Source organism: Macaca nemestrina, chromosome 2 (assembly GCF_043159975.1).
Source record: "Macaca nemestrina isolate mMacNem1 chromosome 2, mMacNem.hap1, whole genome shotgun sequence".
NCBI lineage: Eukaryota > Metazoa > Chordata > Mammalia > Primates > Cercopithecidae > Macaca > Macaca nemestrina.
The window spans coordinates 42,813,173-42,833,415 of NC_092126.1; the positions used below are offsets into that span (position 1 = coordinate 42,813,173).

The window sequence follows — 20,243 nt, forward strand, 5'->3', positions numbered from 1 at the left end:
AAAGAGTGCGTTTCGTATGGGTGTCCCTGTGGCTGTCCACACATAGTGGAAGTGCCACACTTGGGCTTGACGGCTCAGGCACACAGTTAAAGATCTCCACTGTACTAGGCTGAAAACCTGGACACTCTAGACTGAGAGAGGGAAGAGAGCTTAGAGTCTTGCTTCTCAAAGTGAAATCCGTGGGCTAGCAGCATCAGCATCACTTGGAAGCTGACTAGAAATGCAGGTCAGGTCCCCAGATCTACTGCATCAGATGTTGTATAATGTCCAGGTGATTTTATAAACACATGAATATCTGAGAAGCACACGCTTAGAGTTTATCTCCCTGAATGGTGCAGGTGAGAAAACAGGCCAAGAGAGATGCTCCACAGTCAGTGCACGTCAGACTACAGCCAGGCCTGGTAAAACACAGAGTATACCTGGCCCCTCTTTGTACAATGAAGACCTATAGCCACACACCTTCTGCCCATTCCGTAGTCCCTCTCCTGTCAGGAGTTGTGTCTGTTTGAGAGAAGTGCCAGAGGGAAAGTAGAGAGGAAGGCTGGCTGTGCTGAGTGCTACGGGAAGAAGCGCTTGCATCTGAATTCAGTTGTGGCTAACAGGAGCAGAGTTGTCAAGCCAGAGCAACATGCCAGAGGTCTTCTTGTACTGCCTGCACCTGGATGTGGCACTCCAGGACTACACCACTTGACTGATGCGGCAAGGAATGGAATGGGTGCAGAGAGGGGTTACCTGATTGCATGAGGGTGGGTTTTGTGATGTGGTAGTTAGCTAGAAGGGAATTATTGTAGTGTGAAGCCAAACTGACATCACTGCCATTCAGGACATTGTATAGTATGGGACCCACCCCACAACCTTCAAGAAATGCTGTGTCCCCTTTGTGTCCTCCACTCTACATCCAATTAGGTGGCTATGATGTTTGTGGGAAGGGTTCCTGTCTTAGCGTGTGCACACACACACACCACGCTCATGCACTCAGAGCACCAGGTTCAGCCTTTATACTTGATTCAGTGTCTGGTTCAGCTTTGTAACCCTAGCCCCTAAGTTCATGCCTGGCACATACGTAATAGCTGCTTAATAACAGTTTATTGGTGCAAACTTAACTGCAGTAAGAAAATGGCCTTTCTCCAAGACCAAGGCCTCACTTAACCAAAGGAGAGGTCATCCTATTGAACCCCTTTCTAAACAGATTCCGTTTTTATTTGTGTGAATACCCTATTTGTGTTATACTGCATTTGTATTAATATCTTATTAAGTTTGTAGTTCTAGTTCAATGTTTATTACAGTCTGTTCTCTGTAATACTCCAGCAAAATGTTAATTTTACCTTATATATATTTTTAAAGTTCTATAGCTTATTACAGTTTGAAATGTCAAGGTTTGAAAACGCCATAGCATATCATGCCGTGGACTATTCAGACCTTAGCTGTGCTAACATGCAGGTGCCTCTGTGGGAAGTGGAGGTGTGCATAGTACCCCAAGCTTCCCTCCCTCATACCACAGAGCCTCTTCTTCAGAGAGTCTTGGTTTCTCAGAAGGTACTTTGGAAGACCCTGATCTAGTTGTTCCGGTATGTGTGGCATCTGTCTCCTAACTTGACAACCACGTGTTCCAGGGCTGGCAATGTGTTTTACACTTGGCTGTTATTCCTCGGGGCTTAGCAGGTATTGAAGGAATGCCTACTGAATGAATAAATCAAAGTCCATCTGTGAAAAAGACAAATAGATGTAAGTTCCAGGGTGGAATAAATTTTATTTAATTCTAATTTAACTCAGTGAGTATATTCAGGTGACTGCTTCTGTGCCAGGCTCTGTGCTGAGCATGGTGAATACAGAAATGAAGGAGACCGAGCACCATCCCCAAGAAATACAAGGACTTGAAAGAGACAGATAAAGACACTTCCCAACTGCAGACAAATGGAACAGATGATGAATTTACAAGGCTTGGAAGGTGCAAAGAAAAAGGAGTGTGCAATCCTTAACCTAGATGATGACTAAAACAAATTGTGGAAGGATAACTGAATTCACCGTGCTGACAAGAGTGGGGGAGGGTGCAGTATGGTCAACAGCTTAGAGGTATAAACACATTGCCATGCCCCAGAGACCGTTAACTCCCCACCGCCACCAAAAACAAAAAATGTAACAACTGACAAATGTTGGCGTTGAGAATGTCCTACATCACAATGAGTAGATCTTTCCCTTCTCTAAAGTCAGTATATTTCTGTTGGGACAGTGCCCTGCTCTGATTCAGAAAGGTGCCAGTCTTCCTGAATTCAGGGACTTGCCGTGCCTCTGGACAGTGGCTTTGCACTTTGTGAGCTCACACTTACTGAAGGAGAATGCCTTAGAGCGTGGCCCATGCTCTAGCCTGCAAGGCTGGTGGCACTGAGTTAGGACATGTGTATTATTGATGTTCATATTTTCTTAAAGTCTTATTAAGCTGTACAGATATGTATGGGTTTTTTTAAAGCTTGCACTCAATAAACTGTGAATCTGTGACTGTAAATAAGACAACTTGTAAAAACGCATTTACGTTGATCCTTCCAACTTAAAATTTATTTTGCTTTTACTTTAGCTTATTTATGAACCAGGAATGACACTGATGGAGAATCTGTTTCCACACTAATAACACTAAAATAGATTTAGATGCATATCAGATGAAAGTGGAGTATCATTTTTAATTATGATTAAGGTGATGTTTTATTATTTTCCCCAGGAGAGTCATGAATTTTGACTCTGCATGAAATGTTAATTGAATGCATGTCCTGCCCCTTCAATCAGAGAGTATTTCTGGTAAATAATTGTGGTTCTTAGTGGGCAGTTGCTTCTGGGGGATCTTTTACTACCACGAGTCCAAAGAAACATTCTAGAGGCCTTTCTGTTTCCCTTCCTGTTTGAGCCAGGTGAAGGAATCGGACATATGTGAATCAGAAACCTTGCAGTACCGCTTAGAAGCTATACACACTTGATCAGCTCTTTCATGTTCCTAGGCCTGCGTTTTCTTGCCTGCACAATGGGCATGATACTGACTTCAGAGGATGAGGATTTCCTGAAACAATGTACCATATATAGCAAAATGCCCAGCACATAGTAAGTGCACTTAACACTGGTGATATTTTATTAAAGTTTCAATGAAAATGGAAAATGTCAAACTAATCAGTCTAAGGGCTGGGAAGAGAGCAACAGGGGCATATGTGGGCGAGTAGGAAGGCGGGGGTGTGTCTGAAGGAATTCCAGACGTGTCAGGCTTTTCAGCAGCTCCCTGTGGGGCTGCTTACATGTCAGGCTTCCTCATTTGCTCCTGAGAGGCAGCACAGTGCAGTAGGAAGGATATGGGCTATGAATTCAGTTGGACTTGGGACCGAATCTAGGGTTATTAAGATGGAAATAATAATGCTCTTATTAGTCATTGTGAGGATTCTGAATCAGGATTCCTGGTGCTCAGTACCTGGGCGCCATAGTTACGGACTGATTCCAGAAAACAGAGTGCAGAGCACATCCACCCTGGTGGGTTTATGAGGTCTCCTCTTCTAATTAAGGATGAACGCCATTGAGAGATGGGCTTCGGTTTTCAGAAAAGTGAGCTGCAGATCATGACGGGGCCTTGACGTAGACTTTGGGGTCTTGACTTGGTTATCAGTACTGTCTGTACCGCAGGCCTCCAGTTTCTAACTCTGTGTCTCTTCGTGGTCATACTGAGAGCCCAACTAACTAGTAGCAGCAATTATGACCTAATTCTTGGTAAAATGACAAGCTCATCAAGGTTTTCTTGGGACTTTCTTAGTGTTCTGAAAATCCTGCATCATGGGAAACCCTTTAGTCCCAGGCAAACAGGAGAGCTGGTCCTCTCTTGCCCCACTACGGATGGGGACACCTTTGGAAAGCTCTGGCTTCCTTATAGTGCCCAGAACTACATTTACATGAAGCCGCTTTGATGCCTAAAATTATCAACGTCAAACTGGCACACTAGGTAGATTGCTTTCATTTAAAAAACAAGCGTGAGAGCAGGGAACATCTGGATCTCTAAAGTAAAACAAAATGAGATGATTTATTTACTTTGCTACAGTTCTGCCCCCGATGGCTTTGGGTGTGCTTGTTTATACTTCTGAAGGGGGTCGCATTTGAGTGAGAAAGGCAGTTCTGAGAGAGTGTGAGGGCAGCGTGGGGGGCTCATCAACAGTAAAGACACCTCCACCCCTCATAGTCTCCCCTAGAGAAAGCTTTTGTCTCCTTATGTGGCAAGAGATGAAGACATGGAACATCTCTAGTACTCTGGAAGGCTCCCCCATCCCTCACCCCAGTTAATAAATACCTCCACAGGTAAACACTTTCCCTGCCTTCCAGAGCTTTTCAAATATTTGGATTCCCAGGCCACACCCATAGACACTGATTTAATTGGTTTGTGATTGGGCCAGGCACAAGGATTTTTTAAAAGCTCCCTGAGGGGATGCTGCCAGGGTTAAGGTACTTCTCTAATCTAGCAGGATGTATGAGTACTAGGTGGTTCCAAATGCCAACACATTTCAGACCTGCTGCCTCCCAGGCATCTAAGGGCAGGAACTAATGGGTGTGTGGGATGGGATCTTCAAAGACCTGTCTGTGGGTATCTGATGGAGGAGCAGGGCAATGTGAAATATTTTGAAGTGTCCATTTCCTGGGCAGAGCAAAGCATTAGCTTTGAACACCCACAGAATAATAGGGTATAGGAAAAGGCAAAGGGGCCATTTTGAAGTGTAGACACAAACCACACTGCTTAGGGGCCTCATGAGGAAGTACCACCATCAGGAACAAGGAGCTTTCTCCTGATTCCTGTAGGTAGTAAATGCCTGGGTCTGCAGAGAGGCAGCAGCTTCAAGTCCAAAGGAGAAAGTGGCAGCAGTTTGGGGCAGCACTAGAGGAGGCTAAGGCTTCTTCTCCATTGGCCTGCGGGCAGGAGGCTCTAGCAGGGATGTGGGGCTCCAGGATGTATTCAATGGACTTGCTTGTGTGAGATTCACTCTGGGAGCTTCCAACAATGTGCACCTAGGAAGACATCTGTTGGCAGTCGGAAGAGGGGCAGCTGACATCCTGCAGGTATGAAGATGGGGCTGAAGGACTCGTTAGTTAGTAACAGAGCCACAGGAGTAGAGGCCTGGTAACAACAACTTTACCAGTTCACTCTGGTGCAGGATCACTGCATGAATGAAGGGTCCTTATAGAATTCCTCCTATTGAGTGCTTTCATAATATGTTTGAAATTATTTCTTTATAACATTTTCATCTACACATGAGAGATAGAAGGAACTACAGTCTACAGATTTGCAAGTCAAGTTTCAAACTCAATTCTCCCACTAAGTAGCTATATGACCTTGGATAAATCACCTTCTCTCATTGGGCTTCCATTTATCTAATTTTAAAGGGAGAGATGTGGAGTGGATTAAATGATCTCTAGGGGACCCGTTAGCCTGGACACATTGGAAATTCACGGGAATTCAGTTATCTATTTAAAGAGAGATGCAGCATGGAGGGAGGAGATGCCTGTAGGGTCTTTGTTTTCTTGCTCCCAGTCACAGTTCCTGCTCCTTCCCTGCTGCTTCTGAGCACATCCCTATGACTCCTGGAGCCATGGAGAGTCTGATACACCAGCCAGCTTGGTACAAGTTAGGCCCTACCTCTGTAAGCTGTTACCTAACAAACAGGGCCCAGAGAGAGGCCGCCCTGTCTCTAAAGTTATTTCTCTGTTCAAACAACTCCAGTTGAAAATCTCAGCCTAGATGAAGATAAATGGACACCTGCAGATGCTCTGGCTAGCGTGATTGCCTTGCAAATCACATCAGCGTGCCCAACTGAGAGTATGAGCAGTCTGACAATGTTGTGGTTTGGACCAGCACTCTGCAGAGGGCTAATCTGGTACCATGTTGCTTTGGGGACTGGAGCTCTCAGGAGGAAATGACAAGGTGGGGACAGGTCATAGTTATAGATTCTGGTCTAACTAGCAGATGTGACCTAAGCTAGGGGCATAGCAGCGAATGGCTTCCATATTGGGCACCTACACTATTCCAGGTACAAGATAGCTGGTTTGCACATTTTATCCTTTTTACCAACTCTATGGCATTATTATCTCCATTTTACAGATGAGAGAATGGAGGATTGGGAGACTGATAAGGAAAGAGTTACTTTGTACTTTAGACTGTTTAATATATGCAAGGCTATTTTCTTTCCTCTGTTATGTGATGAATTTTAGCTATCGGCATTTCACCTACCATTCTTGGAAACTACTGAAACTCACGGGTCCCAACCAAGAGAACTTGATAGTGCAAGTTAGAGATGTCAAGAAAGGGTTTAGAAAGGCATGAGTTTAGAATGCTCACCAAAGACCCCCACCCCGCAGGCAACAGCTGGGAGGCAGCATCAACATTAATGCAGCTCTACATCCTGGCTTATGGCTTACAGCTGGCAGGGAAAGCTCAGAAAGACAAGTATTGTGACCTCGGATACCAGGCAAGTCATTTCAATTTAGGAAATCACAAATATTCCCTTTCAAGAGATATTTGCCTAATTTTTTATTAGGCAAAAAACTTGAAGAATAACTTGTTCTTTGGAGGGATAGAGCCAAACAAGACTATAACACAATGTCCTAGGAAGATAGACATTGTTCAGCAATGAAACTTTTTGTGCAGCAAATGTGTCCTGAGGGATTATGGGTGAGTTATGAGTCACTCAGCAGAGGTTCACTGGTACCCACCCTGTGCTGAGCAATGTGCTTGGATCTGGGAACAGAATAAACCAGATATGGTCCTGTCTTTGGGAATCCATACTACTTAAAGGTCTTCCAAAGAATGTGCTGTACCTTCATGGTGAAATAGGGGTAGATGGCTTGAGAATAAACTGGGAGAAAATTTCCATGTCCTGTGGCTACAGCTGAGATTCACAACTGTTTGGTTCTGCCTCTTTTTGGGGTTGGGACTAATGTCTCATGAAGTTTTCATAGGGAAAGATGTAAACAATCTATTTCACTTACTTGTTAGAAGTCAAATTTACATAATCATTTGATGTAATGCTGTTCCTTTGGGGCTTCCCTGGAGTGGTGTCAGAGCTGCTGTCCCTGCAAGTGCCTCAGCCCCTGGAGGAGCAGACAGACATTTCTCCACACTGGGAGATTCAAGCTGCAATTGGATGAGCCTTCAGCCAGGGATAATTAGGCCAAATGGGTACGAAAATCTACCCAAGGGGAGAAAAGCATTCTCTTTAATCACTTTTTCCCCCCAAACTCGAGAGTAACACAGTAAAATTAAAATCCATTTTAATAATATAGTCTTCATTAATGTGAAATGTAGTTTTAGGCAGACCTTAATTCAAAGGTTGCTTTTTTTTGGTGGAAAAGATATTGCTTTTTGTATGACCTTTAATAAATCCAGAAGTGACAACATGGAATTGTAAAGCATTTCTTAAGCAGCAGAATTCTGAGAAGAGTCTTTTCGTCTCTGACTGGTTTCCTTGTGGCGGATGTGTCCATACCATGACATTTATGCCAAGCATATGTTGGCTGCCCACATGTGGGACATGTGAGTGAGTAGTCGCCTCTGTGAACATTTTGAAGGCCAGAGCCACATCTTATCTGGCTGGCTTTCTCTATGTCTAGCCTTGTAGACATCTCTATTGCTTTGTGGAGAGAAGGGAGGGAGGAATGAATGACATAGACAGATAGTGACTTCATAGTTCTCAGCACTGAAATTTGGCATCTCTTCTGTGGCAAGGCAATCACTGAGTTTGCCATTTGTAAAAATGTATTCAAAATAATAATCATAAGTGTCTCCTTCTATTACAAAAGTGCTATGGCCTATATGACTTATTCAGCATCTGTTTCTATACTTTGGTAATTTGCCTAGGTATTAAATGCATATTTTGTGACTAAGAGTCTGAAGTGCTAATTTCCTTTTCTTGAATCGTTGGCAGAACTAAAAATGTTTCAGAAACTTTGAAGATATTATCTTTAGCCTGGCAATTGACACCTGATTGTTTGATGGAGTGGCAGGAGAAAAAGAAAGTCAATAAAGGCAACTCTTGTCTTTCTTTCCTTTCCTTTTCCTTTTCTTTCCCCTCCTTCCCTTTTTCCTTCTCAGCTTTCTTCCTTGTTTAGCACTTCCTTTGAGCCAAGCCTATGCTTCGTGCTGCCAATGGTACATTATATATGTGACAGTAAGGACATGTTTCTGCCTTCATGGGGCTCTGTCAGTGATGGGAACAAAGAAGTCAACAGACAGCACAAAAGAATGGGTTGAGTACTCTGAGGAAGTGGAATCTTTGTGGAGCCTGAAAGAAAGGGATAGGCTGGAAAGAGGAGGTTTCAAAAAACAGAGCAATGTGCTTAAAGCCTGGAGGCAACAGCTGTGACACACATAGGAATTGCAGGGTTTGATGGGGTAGCTGCAGTGGGGAGATGGGGCATAGGGTATAACAAGCCATAAATGCCATATTAAGAAGTTTGTTTTCTAAGCATGATGGAGAGGTATTGGAGAATTTTAAGCAAGAGAGTGACACGATGAGGCATGAACTTTGTTTATAAAGGAATGTTTGGAAACAAAAGTGAGGGGAGCAGCAAGAGAGTGACACAACGAGGCATGAACTTTATTTATAAAGAAATGTTTGGAAACAAAAGTGAGGGGAGCAGTGAAGGAAGAGATTAGACTAGTGATATGAGGCCAGGAAGGTTGGGGTAGGGAGCAAAGTCCACAGTGAAACTCAAGGCTTATGTTCAAATCCTACATAAAGATTTTGAGCAGCCCTCCCTCGCTGCGGGTCCTGAACTAGCACTCAGAGATGCTTAGTACTCAAAGTGTGGTCCACAGACTAGCAGCATGGGCCTTATCTGGTGCTTGCTGGAAATGCAGAATCTCAGCCCTATCTAAGCCTACTGAATCAGAACCTGCATGTTAACAAGCTCTCTGCTTTTCCTGACACAGAAGGGTATATTGATAAAAAAAAGAAAACACAGCCAGAAAGGTAACATGAAAGAACCGTTTCTTTATTTGCAAAAGCAGGCTCAGCTCCCTTCTCTGGAACATATATGGGCTTAATTCCCTTAGTTACAAAATGTTATGCATGTTGACAGGCTCTCTGGGTCATTTGGACACATGTGAAAGTTGAGAAGCACAGTTATGCAGGTGATCATAGGAAAAAAGAGCGCAACCTGGTAAGGGCAGGTGCCTAAGGTACGAGCAAGTTAGCTGTGTGGCACATGATGCATCTTACTGAGTGGATTATGTTCTTCAAGGAAAGTAGCTCAGAGGCTTGAAAAGAATAGGTGGGGCAGCTGAGACAGCCTGTGGGCCCTTCCACCATGACCCTGCTCATCTGATGAAAGCCAGTGATGGCTAAATCTGTGTCACCAGTGTGTCTCTGTGGAAGCCAGGGTGACCAGTTCAACAGCTAAGTTAATGCCAATCTCTGGATATCCCCACCCCTCCCCACCACGCTACCTCACAGTCAGCCAAATGTGCATGTGTACCTAAGAAGACTGTTGAAATATGTGTGAGTTTGATCACTGGGATCAATCTGGCTGCCTGTGTAGACCAGGTATACCAGGCAAAAGACAGTGGGAACCCTACCTAAGGTCAAGGCAGAGGGGTAGAGTGTCAGAGACAGATCCTAGGCTACAAAGTTACAGCTGCAAAGACTGAGTCAGCTAGTTGTGGTCACAGGCAGGAGTAGGAGGAAGGTAGGGGCTAGTCAAGGTCAGGCTGGGTCCTGCTGCGGTCACTGCCAGGTTCTTCCGTGGCTCCAAGGGTGGACCACAGGAGCTTTCTCCATCCCCAGAAAACCTGTTGTCAACTTCTCTGAACTCCGTCTACTGTGCATGTGGCACTGGAGGAGTCTGGTGTTCCTTAATTAGTGTTAGCAGCAACTACAATTGTTTATTATATTATGTAATCAAATTTGTATAATTGCTCTTTTATAATCCACTTTAAGAATCCAAAAACAGCACAGTGCAGGCAGGGAAGGTGTGAGCACAGGCCCCTGACATGTCAGCATTCCAGCCTTTCCTGACACGGAAGGGTGTACTAATAGAAAACACAGCCAGAAAGGTAAAGTGGAAGACCTGTTTCTTTATTTGCCAAAAACAGATCTGGCTACCTTCTCTGGGACATACCTGGGCTTAATTCTGTTAATATAAAGAGACAGAAAATTCAGGATCCCAGGAGACAGGAACCCACCAAAGGGTTTGGGTCTTTTTTTTTTTTTTTCTCTTGCAGTTACAATGCCATCCAGCTATGGTTCTTGCCAGTTAGTCCCTCTAAGACTTGTGGGATTCCTTGACTGAGTGACACTTCTGGAGCTCCCAAGGGCTGTTTAGTGATGTGGGTGAACTGTTAGGCTCTGCTCAAAGCCCTGAGAAGGCCTTTGTTGGGGTCAGTTGGGTGACTTCACAGGGGTCAGGGCGTCATGTTTTGCCTCCTTTGGAATTTCCCTTGGGGTAAAAATTGCGGGTCCCTTACCTAATTTGGTCACATTTCTCCCTGTTCTTTTGTAGAAATAATAATATAGGAAAGGAGAGACTCTTTACAAAATACTTGCAGACTTCTCATGTTCTCGACTCTCATTGCACATACATGACATAATCTGAGAAGAGATGCAGATCCTTGCAAACTTTGAGAGTTATAAGAAATAGTCAAATTACTAATCTTTGAGAAGAAAAAATCATTACATATATGAGTGAGGGGATCTTGTGCCCCAGAGAAAGGACTTTTAGGAGAGTTTCCCAAACAAATTTGTAAGACTGGCTATCAATCTAGGCTTCATCGTGACTTCAGGGTTCTATGAACTCTCCAAAATAATTGTGTGTATATTTGCGTATGTGCATTTGTACATTTTTAGGGGAAGCAGAACTGTGTCATTTATAAAATTTCAAAGGCTATGATTAAAAATAGCTGAAGAAACTTAGAGATTTTTAACAATTTTAAATTTATGAAGAGCCCGTGTATACATCCCATGTGGTCCTCATCTCTGTCATCTCTGTCAATGGGGAAAGACAGAGACCATTATCTACAATTTACAGTGAGAAAATCTAGGCATACATATGCAGAAGATTAAAACTGGACTCCTTCCTTTTACCATATATAATAATCAACTCAAGATGGGTTAAAGACTTAAATGTAAAATCTAAAACTGTACAAACCCTAGAAGAGAACCTAGGAAATACCATTCAGGACATCAGTCCATCAGTCTTGGAAAAAATTTTATAATGAAGACTCCAAAAGAAATTGCAGCAAAAACAAAAATTGATAAGAGGGACTTAAACTAAAGAACTTAGAGCTTCTGCACAGCACAAGTAAACAGACAACCTACAAAATGGGAGAAAATATTTACAAACTATGCCTCCAACCAAGTTGTAATATCCAGAATCTGTAAGGAACTTAAGCAAATCAACAAGCAAAAAACAACCCCATTAAAAAATGGGCAAAGTATATGAACAGACACTTCTCAAAAGAAGACATACATGTGACTGATAAGCACATGAAAATGCTTCATGTCAGTAATCATTCGGGAAATATAAATCAAAACCAGGGTGAGATACCATCTCACACCAGTCAGAATGGCTATTATTAGAAAGTCAAAAAAAATAACAGATGCTAGTGAGATTGTAGAGAGAAGGGAATGCTTATACACTGATGGTGGGAATGTAAATTAGTTCAGCCACTGTGGAAAGCAGTTTGGAGATTTCTCAAAAAACTTAAAACAACTAACATTTGGCCTAGCAATCTCATTACTGGGTATATACCCAAAAGAAAAGAAATCATTTTACCATAAAGACACATGCATGTGTATGTTCATCGCAGTACTGTTCACTATAGCAAAGACATGGAATCAACCTAGATGCCCATCAACAGTGGCTGGATAAAGAAAATGTGATACATATACGCAGAGGAATGCTACACAGCCATTAAAAAACAACAAATCATGTCCTTAACATAGAAACAAAACCAAATACTGCATGTTCTCACTTATAGTGGGAGTTAAGTATTGAGTACACATAGACACAAAGAAGGCAACAATAGACACTGGGATCTACTTGAGGTTGGAGGGTGGGAGGAGAGTGAGGAATGAAAACTACGTTTTGGGTATTAGGCTATTATCTGTGTAACAAAATTACCTGTGCACCAAACCCGCATGACATGCAATTTACCCATGTAACAAACCTGCACATATATCCCTTGAACCTAAAATAAAAATTGGAAAAAAAAGAATTTTCCTAAAAAGGAATGTTTTAAAATTTAGGCATAGAAATGTCTAGGGCTTGTTGATCATGTGCCTATTGATCGTTAGAAACTGGATATATAACTTGGGTGATGACACTTTTTTCAACTCCAGCACAAGCTTTGAGGAAGAAATTATTGGCTCCATCTACATAACCCAGGACATTTTGGAATACTATGATCCTCAAATGCTGAACCTAACAAATTGATTTCTGTGTGTACAAGCCATGCCTCTGCCAATCCAAATATTCCCTTTCCCCACATTTTTCTGATGTGAGGGTCATGGATAGTGTGAGATAACAAAGCTATTTCTAGGTCAAGATTAGTCCTAGGTATGGCAGCTGAAGAACAAGATGTTTCTTCAAAATATCTATGCAGCCTTCTCTCCCATCCTTTACCCCACTCCTTTCCTAGAGATTGGGGCCCCTCCTTTCAAAATGTAGATGCTTGTCTCTCTGATGTTTGCCTAACATTTAGACGTTAAACTACCTTTTCAGTCACACTGCTCCAAAAAGCAACCTATGGAATTCTGTGCTTTTTAACTCATGATCAAACTAGTCCCCTGTGGAAAATATGTCTTTGAATGGTTGCAGACTGTTCCAACCTATGGTGGAAGTCTGACATTTCACTTCACTGAGGTTTATAAAAGGAATATCAGCACATCCACCTCACTGGGTTATTTGTGCAGATTTAATGAGATAAAATGAGAAAGTGCCATTGCTATGCCTGGCCCGGAGTTGGGCCTCAGAAATTGTTGTTTACCTTGGCAACCTTCAGAATTATTTTCAGATTGATATTTCCATTCTCTGTCATCCCCATTTTACATCTCGGAAGAACATATTTTGGACCTGACATTCCAGGAAAGGAGTGTTCCTCCAGGTTTTATGGTACTTCTTTTTTGAACTGGGCTGTCCCCAGGATAAAAAAATTCTGATTGAGACTTCTATTTGATTCAATTCAGCAGAAAGACAGCCTAATAAATATCATTAACTAAAATATCATCAGGACCATTGCACAACGTTTATAATGCATTGAGGTTTTTTGGTTTTTTGTTTTTTAAATTTGCCTTCTGATTCAAGAAGTAGCAGGCTTTCCAAGCCAGTGCACACTAGGCACGTGTTTGCTCTCTGCTAATTCCGTGCTGGGAAGTCTGGCTGGGAAGACAAACTTAAAACACAGGAGAGCAATGTGTGCATAGAAAGGCATATATAGGCCGGGCGCCGTGTCTCACGCCTGTAATCCCAACACTTTGAATGGGCACTTAATATTTTTTAAAAAACAAATTTATTCATGAAACTGAATCAGTGCTCACCAGAGTGACTGAAAAGGGGTATTAAGGATCACTTTCAAACTTGTAAAGCAAATTTGCTTTATGCTAATGAAGGCCCTACAATAATTAAATATATGCTCCGTAAATAGCCCTTTGTGCATGCTGCATGTGGAAAAGTCTCTGGAGATCATTTAGGAGATTAAATTGATTTAATAAGTAAAAGTATTTAGGTAAAAAGTGGAAAATCATGATGCAGTGGACAAGAGATAAGCAACAGTAACACAGCCTTCGCATGTAATGAAAAAATTCTTGTATTTGGAGAAAGTGATAGAGAAAAATTTGCTGTGGATCACATGCGTCATGACAATATCTTCTTCTATCTATTGTTCAGTTGTTTATAGAGAAGAAAATTTAAGTAACCAGTATTTTCACTGGGAAAGAGCAGTAAGCACTGTTAGTATACCCTGCTTATTTCTTTCCGTGTGTGTGCATGCGCACGCACTATGCGATCACATTCTATGTACACAATTATTTTTCTGTATAATATTAAAGAATTTCTCTGTCATTAAAAATGTCTTGAAAATGTGTTTTTAATGGTTGCAAACTGTTCTGACACATAGATGTGTCATAATTTAATTAACAATTCTGCTGCTGGGCATGTAGGTTGTTTCTAAATGTGCTGATATAAACATAAATATTAAAAATGGCATTGTCATGGTTTTTTGTGCTCAAAGATCAATCTCTAGTTCAGATTCTTTCCTTAAGATAAAGTCCCAATAGACAAATAACTGGGTCAAAGGATATAAACACAGTTAAGGCTCTTCACATATGTTCTTTTCGGATTTGTCATTTTGTATTTCCACTAACTGTGTTCAGGTATCTTTCCTTTCACAAAATCCTGCCAATACTAAATGTTATTATGTATTTTTTTCTATCTTGGTGGCAAAATTATCTCATTTCTGTGTTAATTTGTTATTCTTTAATGATTGAGCATTTTTCCTGAGGCTTAATGGCATTTTTAATTTTCTTTTTTACACATTCTCTCTTCATAGCTTTTTCAGCCCCCTTTTATTGTGCTAAACTCCCTTTAGTAAAGTTATTTAAACAGACCTTACGATTAAGAAAAGGAGACCCTTTGTGGAAACTTCCGTCTTCCAATTTGCTAATTCCAGATGGGCATTTCTTGTAGACATATGTAGCTGAAATTACTTTAATACTTTGTGCTTGGGTCAAATATTTATACACAGGTTTTTAATTTGACAGCTAATCCATGGCCGGGCTTTGGGAAGGCATTATTTCCTCCATGTGGCCACAGATAATGGAAAAGGTCATTTCCAGTTCATTTGTCTTTTTCTCTTTCATCTTCTGGCTCTCCTTAGTCAAATCCTTGGAAACGCTATAAATGTGTCACAATGAGAATGAAAAGTCATGTTTTTGCTAGGAAGTTTGTCATTTCCCATTTGCTGCTGTGATATGTATTTGCTCAAAGCTGAAGGAAGGATAAATTTTCTACTTGCAGTTAAATTCTATAACTTCCTTCTTATTCATCTTTTCCCCCCTCTTTTAGTGTATTTTGTGGAAACTTCATCTTAATATCTTTGAACCATTTTTTTGTGGGGCACGAGACCTCTTTGGGTTTTAACAATATGTTGGAAATTTCCATCACTCTGACACGGGCCATATGATTATCAGACACCTGCCATATGATTGTAAAACTCTCCGTTGACAAGGTGTACTTAAGAAGAGACATCTGTGGAATTATCTTTATTTTCAAAACCTGTTTACAATATCTACTTTCTCAGTGTTGAAAATCATGGCTATATGTAAATCATGTATATGTAGGTAATATCATGACTGCTTATGTGGAGCAGACACAGCAATACATGGACATGTTTTTGGCAGTGAAACATACCATGCTCTTGACTCACACATTTGGTTCAATCCTTTTTATACTTTTAGCCTCCATGTATTTTTTTTCTTTAAAAGACAAAACTTTAGTTTTTGTCTTTAAACCCTTTTCAAAAATAATTGATTGGGAAAAAAAAAAAAAAAAAAAGAAAGGCTGCACATGGGCCGGGTGCAGTGGCTCACGCTTGTAATTCTAGCACTCTGAGAGGCCAAGGCAGGTGGATCACCTGAGGTCAGGAGTTTGAGACCAGACTGGCCAACACAGTGAAACCCCATCTCTACTAAAAATACAAAAATTAGCCAGGTGTGGTGGCAGGCATCTGTAATCCCAGCTACTCAGGAGGCTGAGTGGGAGAATTGCTTGAACCCGGGAGGCAGAGGTTGCATTGAGCTGACATCGCGCCATTGCCCTCCAACCTGGGCAACAGAGTTAGACTCCATCTCCAAAAAACAAAAAAACAAAGAAAAAAAGCTGCACATATTTAAAGTATGCAATTTGATAAGTTTTGACATTCCTATACAAATCCATAAAACTATCACCACAATCAAGATGACACACCTATATTATGAAGTTCCCTCCTGCCTCTTTCTATGCCTTTCCTCCCACCTTTTCAAACCCCATCTACCCCACAGGCAACTAATGATCTGATTTCTGACCTTATAGATTATTTTCTATTTTCCAAAATCTTATATAAATGCAATTATGCACTATATATTCTGGCATCTTTCACTCAGCATCATAATTTGGGGGTTCCAGATAACAGTTTTACTCCATTGTTTTCTTAAAAAATCTTTAAATGGTAATTGCAGTCATGGTTTAAAAAAACAAAGTAGAGTGAATTTCTCCAAGGCAGATTTTATTCTATTCTTAGGTTTTAGAGAACAGGGATGATGATTGGCTGGTTTCTTAGTTCAGTCCCCTTTGGAGAGAAGCTACTCATTAAATGTTTGTGAATTTTAAATAAATAATAATAATAATAATTTGGGGGTTCATCCATGTTGCAGGATAGGTCAGTTCATTTTTTAATTGATAATATTCCATTGTATGGATATGCCTGAATTATTTATTCATAGATGAGATTGTCTATGAATAAAGACAGATTCATGTATTTTGTTCTAATATAAATACCTTTTACACAAAGAGGAGAACAATAGACACCAGGAGCCTACTTGAGGGTGGAGGGTGGGAGGAGGATGAGGGTTGAAAAATTTTCTGGTACTATGCTCACTACCTGGGTGATAGAATCATTCATACACCAAATCCCAGTGACATGCAATTTACCCATGTTACAAACCTGCCCGTGTACCCCTTGCAACTAAAATAAAAGTTGAAAAAGAAATATTTATATATATAAAAAATACTGTGCACCATAAAAAATAAAAATAAATGTCTTTTATATGTTTTCTTGCTGTATTACCCTATCTTCAGAACCTTGAGAATAGAGTTAAATGGAATGATGACGGCAGACATTCTTACCTTTTTCCTGATCTTAGGAAACATCACTGTGTCTTACACCATTAAGTATGATATTAGAAGTAGGGTTTTCCTAGATGCTCTTTATCAGGTTGAGGAATCTTTTTTCTATTTCTACTTTCCTAAGAGTTTTCTAACAGCCCAAGTGCTCCTAAAGGAGAGTACTGGATTTTGTCAAATTATTTTTCGACATCTAATATAAAAAGTTACATGGTTTTTATTTTTTAGTCTGTTAATATGGTAAATTACATTGATTTAGACCTTAGAACAATTTCAGAGTTATAGAAAAATTGAGAAGGTAGTACAGTTTTCATATACCCCATATCCAGTTTTTTATTCATAACTTACTGTATTACAACTAATGTGTATAGTTTATTTAGATTTTATTAATTTTTATCTAATGTCCTTTTTCTGTTCCAGAGTCTTACTTAGGCTACCATATCACATATCTCTTTAGGCTTCTTTTGGCTCTAGCAGTTTCTCAGACTGTCCTTCTTTTGGTGACCCTGACAGTTTTGAGAGGTATTGCTCAGTCAGGTGTTTTGTGGGATGTCCCTTATTGGAATTTATCTGATAGTTTTTCTCATGCTAAAAACTGGTTTATGGGTTATTGAGAGTAAAAACACAGGGGTAAAGTACCCCTTTTCATCATGTTAATTAAAGGATATGTAATATCATCATAACTTACTACTGTTGCTGTTACAACTTGGTCATCTGGCTCAGGAAGTGTTTTTTAGGTTTCCTCACTATAAAGTTACTCATTTCTCCCTGCCTTCTTTTCTTAACACAGTTTTTGGAAATGACTATATATAGCCCACACCTTCTTGGGGGTTATGCACTACCTTCTTGAGAGAAGAATATTTACATAAATTATTTGTAATGTTTCTGCACAAGAGATTTGTCTGTTCTTCATTTCCTTCTATATTTAATAATTTATTTTTGTGAGTATTGATTCATGGATATTTATTTAATAGTTTGGGTTATACTTCAGTACTACTTTGTTTACATTGTTGCTTAGATGATTAACAGCTGTGACCATGGAAGACACTTTTTTTTTTTTTTTTTTTTTTTTTTTTTAGACGGAGTCTCGCTCTGGGGAGATACTTTTATCTGGCTCCTGTTTCCCTTTGATATATCCCCATAACTGTCTTTTGGTTTTTGGGTTTTATTGAACGCTTTTTTATTTTTTGTCACCACAAGATACTCCAGGCTCATCTTCTGTATTCCCTACCCAAGTCTTAGAATAAACAGTTTCTCCATGGAGCCCTGGTTCTTTTTATTGGAGACTGGTATTAGAAACAAAGAGCTGGGTGCTAGTGTACTTGTTGCTACTACGGAATCATTGCTTCTGTTCTCTCTCAATTTACAAGGTGAGAAATGTTTACTATGTGTACTAACCTGTTATATACATATCTACATATTGTGCATGCATGTGTGTTTTACTGTCTCTATCTATGATAAGCTAAACATGAGTTTGTACTGATGTCTTCTACTCTAATGCACTACCACATGGATCATTCTAGCCATCTTCTCTTGCTTCTCTGTAAGCTCTCCAATGTTAGGAGACCTGGTTTCCACCATCCACCATTCATTTACTTAATGCCCACCTCTATTTTTTTATGGCTTATCTTAGCTAACCAAAATGTTTCTGGAGCTTGATCTACCAGTTATCATTGATACTGAGAGTTATTTCAAGGTCAGTCTTATGCCATCATAATTAGTATGATGCCATAAAAAGTACAGATTTTAGAGTTGTCCTGTTCTGCTCGATTAGCTGTGCGACCTTAGTAAATTTCTTTACTTTCCTGAAACTTAGTTTTTTGATTTGGAAAATGAGATTACAATAGAACCTTGGCAGGATTTTGTGTTTATATATACTGTGTTTATAAGCATGTTTATTTCTGCTGGAAATGATCCAGTAGAGTATGAAAAAAAGTATAAACTGGAAGCAAGAGTGGCTGGTGGTTGGCAGTCAGGCTCAGCGTGCAAGTGGTGAAGCTGGCCTTCCAGAGGAACGAAGACATTGTTCCACACATAGGATGCCAGTCAGCATGGCTTCCAATGGCTTCCCCAGCATGTTCAACTGCCCAGGGGCAGGCATGGTGCCAGAGAGGGCTTATCCATGGGTGCTGTTTGGCCTGAGGTAAAAGAGAAAGGGGTGTAAGAAAGTTAAAGATGTTGGAAATGAGATTATTTCTTATGATGAATTATGAGCTCTCACTGGTTGAAAGTGAATGTGAAGAAGTAATATTGTTGATGGGGAGTGAACAAGTGGCAAGATGAATGCATTATATGTTTCTTGGGGCCCATAGATTAGTGGGAATTGTTTTACTAAAGAAAGTGAAGTGGAAGTTCAGGTGATGGTGTGGTAAGAGAAGACTAATTGGTATCTGCATTATGAAGGTAATGGAGTTGTCAGGGAAGATAGGACCTTTGGTATGGCCATGAGAATGAGTGGCTGGGAAATGATGAGAGTAAAGGTTTTTGGTCTGGAAGCAGTCAACAAAGAGCCCAGGATGTAGGACGGATTCTCCAGTAGAATGTTGACATTATGAAGAATGAAGACAGTAAGAAATATGGCAAAGAAAATGGTAAGCCAGGACCGGACCTCTTCAGAGAAGGACAGGGATCACTGGGAGGTCAATGGAGGAAACACAAGGAGGACAGTGAGTTACACAGCTTTGCAGGATGGACTTGAAATGAGCCAGGATTTTTGAAGAAGGAAGGAGAACAAATGGTTTGGAGTGTTCCTGAAGTACTTGACCCTCCCCCACATCCCCTTCCCAAAAAAACTCCAAGAGCAAGCAAACAGAAAAACATTCTCCAGTGAGAAGACTGCAAGGGAAGCAGTGTACTCAGAGGATAGCCTGGCTTAGAGGAAGAAAAAGAAGAGGCTATTCAGAGAAGTGAAGGATATATGATGGTCAAGTACTGACAAAACCTCCAGTTGCAGAAACAACAGTGGAAAGATTTGGGAGAATGGGAACTTGGTTCATGTTAGGAAATGTAGGGAACCCATATATGGAGATTAGTGAGGGTGATAAGAGATGAGGCGGGACACTTGGGATGAAGTAATCAGGGCCATGTGGAATGGTTAGATTGGTCCTAATGGGTTACAGGCACCCAGCTAGAAGATGTGGAAGAGGTTGGCCGCTGGCTCACCCCCATGGGGTTCACTGGTTGCTCACTAAGGCAGGTTGTGGGGTGTATTGCTCTAGAAGGAGGGCCCTAAGCTTTGGGCAATGAAGTCTTTGTAGCTCCATCTGTGAAAAACAGGGAGCCTAATTACCAGTTAACCAGATTTAATGAGACAGATGCATAATACCAATTATTATTTGTACCACAGAGTAGATGCTCCCCCA

General features: G+C 40.8%; 1 protein-coding gene across 12 annotated transcripts in view; it reads left to right on the forward strand.

Annotated features, from left to right (window-relative positions):
* LOC105469966 (calsyntenin 2) overlaps positions 1-20,243 on the forward strand; it is a 643,989-nt gene that overhangs the window by 315,336 nt on the left and 308,410 nt on the right. The window contains exon 1 of one of the 12 annotated variants that reach the window (XM_011721616.3): positions 1-3,576. This exon is cut by the window's left edge and continues 2,945 nt beyond it. The exons of the other annotated variants lie outside the window; for them this stretch is intronic. Within the exon in view, the coding sequence (XP_011719918.1) occupies positions 3,538-3,576 (39 nt within the window). The 5' untranslated portion in view covers positions 1-3,537. The remainder of the gene's footprint in view (positions 3,577-20,243) is intronic. 12 annotated transcript variants of the gene reach the window in all.